This window comes from Copadichromis virginalis, linkage group LG14, assembly GCF_057382275.1.
Source record: "Copadichromis virginalis isolate Kocher_CV1m ecotype Utaka linkage group LG14, C_Virginalis_male_GT1.1, whole genome shotgun sequence".
NCBI classification, from domain to species: Eukaryota; Metazoa; Chordata; class Actinopteri; order Cichliformes; family Cichlidae; genus Copadichromis; species Copadichromis virginalis.
Genome location: NC_140631.1, coordinates 2752470 through 2758794, shown reverse-complemented (window position 1 = coordinate 2758794; position 6325 = coordinate 2752470). Strand labels below are relative to the sequence as shown.

Sequence of the window (6325 nt, the reverse complement as noted above, 5' to 3'; positions counted from 1 at the left end):
TTTACATTGCAATGTGCCTTTGTGACAGTCATTAGTGGCCTCACTGACACACAAAGCAAAACTATGACTACACAACACACTAACTATACACTCCACGCTAAACGTCACAAATCTCCCACATCTCAAAACCGGCTATCGATCTCTGTCTCTCTCTCGCTGTCTTGCTTTCCCCTCTTCCTAAACAACCAAATCCCAGATGCTGACTTTTTTTAAAAAATTGGTCGACATGGTGCATTTTTCCATCGAGAGGAAAGAGGTCTCTTTTTTTCTTTCTTTACTGTTTTTGCACTCTCATTAGAAGATGCTTAATTTAAAAATAAAAAAAAAACAAGAAAGAAGAAAAAAACCAAACGTGATGATATGATTTAGTTTAGTTGAAATCAGGCACCTTCTGTTTAAATGTGTTCTTGTGAATTGATTGTGTATCGCATACATTTGATTTGACTTTCTGCGAGACAACAGTCGTCCGCTGGCCAAAAAAAGTTTTCCAAATACCTCCACGTGATCAAGCCTGGATTTAGAAAACAATAGCAAAAAAATCTGCACCTCCTGCTTCACATGCAATTTGTATTTGTGTGTTCAGAGGCGGCGGCGAGAGGGGAGACCTCGGCTCATCCACGGAACAACTGAGGGAAAAGTGTGGACTTTATACCAGTTTTTAAATTGTGTTGATCGGCCACGTAAAACCAGAGTTATGATAAAAATATCTGCAATGTTTCTTTGTTTTTTACTGAATACTGTCGTTGTTTATATTTACTGTGGGAAGAAACGGTAAAAACAGGAGTGACGGCGTGTTTTTGAGATGTGAGAGATTTGCGACGTTTAGTGCAAATCTTGTGTAGTTAGTGTGTAGTTAGTGTGTAGTTAGTGTGCAGTTAGTGTGTAGTTAGTGTGTAGTTAGTGTGTAGTTAGTGTGTAGTCAGTGTGTAGTTAGTGTGTAGTGTAGTCAATAGTGTTGTTGTGTGTCAGAACAATGAGGCGACTGCTGAATGTTACAGGTGTTACAGCAGTGATACGTCTGCTGCTGTCAGGCCTGCAGGTATCAGGCTGTTGTTCTCCTTCATCTCATAGTGGACAGGAATTATTTTTTGGAGCGACACAAATAATTTGTGTTCTGTAAATAGCTTGAAATGTTTATTTAAAAAAAAAAACGCCTTGGCTGCATTTTTAGGTAAACAGCTGCAAAAAATGTTGTTGTTTGCATAACTCAGTTACCTTTTTGAAGAAGTAACTATATAATTAACTGCCCAGCATTGGTCATTATTTACTGTATTTTGCAGACAGAGTTACAGACTCTCTCCCAGACCACAGACTCAGACTCATGATATGAGTCAGAGCTTCATAAATTTCTTTTTTAGAAAGTTGTGTTTTCAAAATTGGAGTTTAAGTTATTTTTACTTCCAATAGTTTTAACATGCTGCACAGGTCATGAACAAGATTTCTTTAAAAAAAAAAAATCATTGTAAGTGGGCTAAAGCAGTTAATTAAAAGTCGTCTAACATAAATGCTGTAATTTGATTACTTTAATAAACCATGTAACCTGGGTGGATTGGATGCTGGCGTGACCACAGTGCACACGTCTGCTGTTGCTCACAGTGGTCCAAGAGACCACTCAGGGAGTTTGTGTGTTCGCTCAGACACATGAAAAATTAGAGGGAACATCCCTACAGTGTAATCCTGCCCCCACCGTGCTTCGCTGTAGTGATGGTGGTGTTCGGGTGATGAGCGGTGCCTGGTTGAGGTCTGCATGACAGACTAGTGTGCTGGGATGCATCATCAGTGATGTAACATGAGGTCATCACAGGTTTTAAACCTCTCAACATCAGACACCCTCTCTCACCTGGATTAATCAGACTCACAGCCGCAGTCGTCAACAGATCTGCCTTCTTGATCCAAAGACACCTTGTGGCTTTCTCTGCTGCCTCGCTACCTGATCTAACGACCCTCATTTATGCCCGGCAATAGAAGCACTTTGCAGAGTGAACACTTTACAAATCCTGGGCATCCCACCTCTGCATGCTCGCAGGAAGATCGTCCGCCTGTGCCTGCTACTATGCACACTTTACCTCGTTTGCCTCTTTTATGTGCTCTGCAGGGTGTACTTTTAATTCCAGCACGATCAAATATATGTAAAAAAAAAAAGATTATGATTTGTATAGCAGCAATCCTAACCCTTTAAAATCTGTCTTGTGTGTAAAATGTCAGTGATGGAAGCTGTAAGGCTAGTCTATAAAAGGAGTAAAAGTTTCACAGTGAAATGTAGTGGCAATTGCCAAAAATGGCAATTTCCAAGTAAAGTCTGAAGTTCCTTTCCACTCGCTGTATTATGCACTATAACTCACCTATACTTAAAGCCAGATTTAAAGGAAGAAAACTTGAAGGACTGAAATCAAATAAACTGAATATTTCATCTCATCAGTGTAAAAGTGTCCTGTTGTTTGCTGGGATGGTGAAGTCCAGATGTGTACAGCTGACGGACAGCAAAGAGGGAAACTGTGATGGTCAACGATGTTTTAATGTTTTTGAAGCTAACAGTGAAGCAGTAACAGGACAACAGTGAACACATCCCACACGTCTCCTTTGAACTCTGAAGAGAGAAGCGGGCTGTTGGAGACATCGCAGCTTCAATTTGAACTTTGTCCTGCGCCCCCCACCCCCGACACCACCACTTGAACTACACTATTCCCTTTCAGACATCAGCAGATCATCTTGGCCAAGCAGGAAAAAGGAACTTGCACCTCAGCCGAAGCTGGATTAGAAACTGCTGCCGAGACCTGTTTTGTAATCCTCTGGAGAAGATGCAGACGTAGCCCTCACAGCACACACGTCAAATCATGCAAAGTTTCTCCATGATTCACTTTTTAAGACAAAGAAATATTCATGATCCTTCTCTTTGTATGCACCTGTTTACAAGTAAAGTCTGTAGATAAGAAATCTACTCAGAGGTGGAGGGGTGGGGGGTCTATTTAAGCCAAAGCACTGAGTGTTTAGCTGAGAGCTGGACCTCCTCCTCAGCTACAGCCCCTCACATCACTGTTACAGAGGGAGACATTGACAGCACTGAAGCAACAGCAAGGCAAAGCTCGTTTTCTTCATTCGTTCTTTTCAAAACAAACTAAATACTAAATTAACAGCGGACTATTCATCCATGGCATCACATTCTCAGTAACGTTGCACAGAATCTCCACAGCCTGTGTTCAGCCTCGACTGTGCAAAATCTCATCCTTCATCTGCTACAGCATGCGTCCATGCCTTTCTTCACGCCACTGTTACGCAGCGTCTCTTTAAGTGCTCATTTCTCCTTCACCTCTTATATTGACAGACTGCTTTAGTGAAACAAGGGTCCATGTGTAATGTTAGAATTGCACTAACGAAAAAATCCCATCCAGAGAAGCTGGTGATTCCCAAACTGTGGACTAAATATTAGACTGAAAGCATCTGCAGTGGAAGGCTTTACAGGATCACAGGTACATAAACAGTGCTGTGAACAAGAGCTTGCCCCGTTCTTGATATACACATTGTTTTTTGCATTTTTGTCTCACTTTCAGGTCATCATACAACTGTTAATGTTACACAGACATAACCAGAATAAGCTCAAAATTAGGATTAAGGGTAAAAAGTTATCCAAACCTACCTGGCCTAAAGTCTAAAAACTGGTCGAGTATGGAGGAGCACTGGTGGGGTGTTGGCCATGAACAACCTGTTAAGGTCATGGACTTGCTGGTATATTTGGGATTGTGTTGTTCTGCTGCGTAACCCGAGCACGCTCGAGCTGTACGTCGAGAGCAGAATTCCTTTTTCCATCCAGATCCTTAATCATCCAAGCAGCCCACTTCCACTCCCACTCCCTCCACATGCTCTTACTGTGATGTTCTTTTTATGAAAAGCTGTTTTTGTTTTTTTCCTTTTTCAAACAGGGCCAGGTAGGTTCTTTTGTCCCTCACCAAAAATCACAAATCAATTAAAAACGTATGTTATCTCATTTTAAATGTTGTCTGATGATCTTAATCACTGCAGTGTGACAAACATGCATGAAATGAAGAAATCAGGAGGCAAATACTTTGTCGCAGCACTGTAGCTTACTCCAAATATACAGAACAAAATCCAAACAGGTTTCAAATGGACCAACTAGGTGTTCAAATGTTCTGTTTTCTCATGTCAGTGAGCCAAACCCATTAACATGGTTAAGTCACGCACACAGCTCTGGCTACACACCTGCTGTTCAAACTATTTGTGTGTGACAGGCAGAAGAGAGCTGGCTTTAAGAGAGACAGAGGCACTAAAAGAGCTGTTTTCAGATAGACACTGACTTGAGTGGCTGCCCCAAGGCTCAGGATAAGGTCAATAAGGATTATTTAGAACTGAGAATAATGAAAAGATACAATATTACAGTCTAAAAATAAGAACATGTTCCTTTAAAGCCCTTTCGGCACAAAGTATGTAATGGCCGTTGCATACTTTGTCCACTAGAGAGCCTAAGTTAGCTTTAAAATACCAACATGGCAGCTGTAGAGCTGGTGTCCTGCAGGCTTTAGATATGACCCTGGGTCAACACACCTGAATCCAATGATTAGTTCATTGTCAGGCCTCTGGAAACCTTTTTAATTTAGCCATTTAAACCAGCTGTGTTGGATCAAGCACATGTAAAACCTGCAGGACGCCAGTCCTTGAGGCCTGGAGTTCCCCCACCCCTGTTATAGAGCTAAGATGTCGAGTAAAACTGAAAACCAGCCGAAGCTGAGCTTTTAAATAAAGCAACAGATGAGATTCTGGACAGCGAGACTCTGAACGATGGGCCAGTAACAGAAAAACATATCAGGAACTTTAATGGGATTTTCTGACAGGAGGGTGTGAAGCAGAGAGGCCACATGCACAATAATCAGGCTGCTATGCAAACACGCACACAAGCACACAATATTGGTCCCCACTGTAGCGCCGTTAAGGATATAATAGTTTATTTAGCACTTCAAAATATGGGTCCGTCTACAGACAGATAACTGCAAGCTGGTGTAAGGCTGGTAGTCATCGGTGGAGCACTTGGGCACCGAGAGTTGTGTTCCACTCACTCACTCACACATACAGCCTCAAGATGAACAAAGCGAGGCTGCGGAGCCTTTGCACATGTAGCAGCTTCCTCTTTGCCCTCCCATCCGTGTCCCTTGTTATCATAGTGTTGAGCCATTTCTCATTCAGTAAGAAAACTTAAACAAAGGGCTACATAAACATATGTTTGCATATAAATTATTGGCATTTTAATGATGCTATGTCAGTACTAAGCTGGAAAAAAAGACCTGTGAAAACCTGTTGTGTGTAAAAACCACACCTGGTGTTATCACATTCTCCTCCACGCAACTTTGAGGGTTCGCGTTCAGTTAATTGCAAAGAAAAAAACAACAACAAAAAGCCTTCAAATAAAACTCAAGAGTACAATCTGTATTTTCTTTAACTGTACAAGTGTCAAAAATATCCAACTATTTCCAGCTGTGATCTGCCAAGTGATGCTGATGGATGTGCAGGTATTCCACAGATGCTGTCGTGCAGCTCTTGAGAACACGGGTTCGCTCCCGGAGATCTGAGCTACACTGGTACGGTACAAAAGCAAAACTGCTGTCCAGGAAGAAAAAGGCGAGTGAGATGAGAGGCGAGGAGGTCGTGCGTCATCCTTATAGGACGTCTGACGTTTCTTTTCGAGTCCCCAGTCTCGGGCATGTGTCCTCTTTCTGTTGGAGAAACGCAGTGACTGCATCTTGATGGTGAGAGTGTGTTGATGAGGTTTGATAAGTGTCTTCTCTATTTATTTTTTTTATTCCATGAAAACGTGTGTATGTCTGTGTGTGTGTACTGGCAGCATACAAAGTCAACCAAGCTGCCAGTGATGTTTGAATTTGCTGTGTTACTAATCCGTGTGAAACTGAAGCATCACATTTTGGGCTCAAATCATGTCCACACCAGGCTAAAACCCACCCACTTGTCTCTTTTCCCTCCTCTCTTCTCCTTCTCATTCGGTCAACCAATCAGCCGAGACAGGGGCGGGTGGGGCCTAGGCTCTGGGCCAATAGGAAAGCTTGTACCACCTCCTGGGTCTGCTGGGGTGTAGTGTTGACGTCCTCCAGGGCATCCGCCACTGCAAACTGCCGGTCCCTCAGCCGGTTCCAGTTGGACAGTACGTTGTGGTATTCAAACACCTTCTCGTAGTTTCCCACTGAGTTGTAGAGTTTGATCAGGCCTCGGTAGTCGTACTCCAGCCCACTGTAACCCTCGCCAAACAGCTTTTTACCTGTGAAGACAGAAACATCACAGACCATGTTTCATTCAGTCTCTCTGA

At 42.6% G+C, this 6325-nt stretch overlaps 1 protein-coding gene across 2 annotated transcripts in view; it reads right to left on the bottom strand.

The window, feature by feature from the left end:
* Positions 1 to 2496: 2496 nt before the first annotated feature.
* Positions 2497 to 6325, bottom strand: part of LOC146693218 (amyloid protein-binding protein 2-like) — a 36407-nt gene continuing 32578 nt past the window's right edge. For both annotated transcript variants that reach the window (XM_085479034.1, XM_085479035.1), the window contains one exon: positions 2497 to 6277. In XM_085479034.1, the coding sequence (XP_085335160.1) occupies positions 6015 to 6277 (263 nt within the window). In that variant the 3' untranslated portion in view covers positions 2497 to 6014. The remainder of the gene's footprint in view (positions 6278 to 6325) is intronic.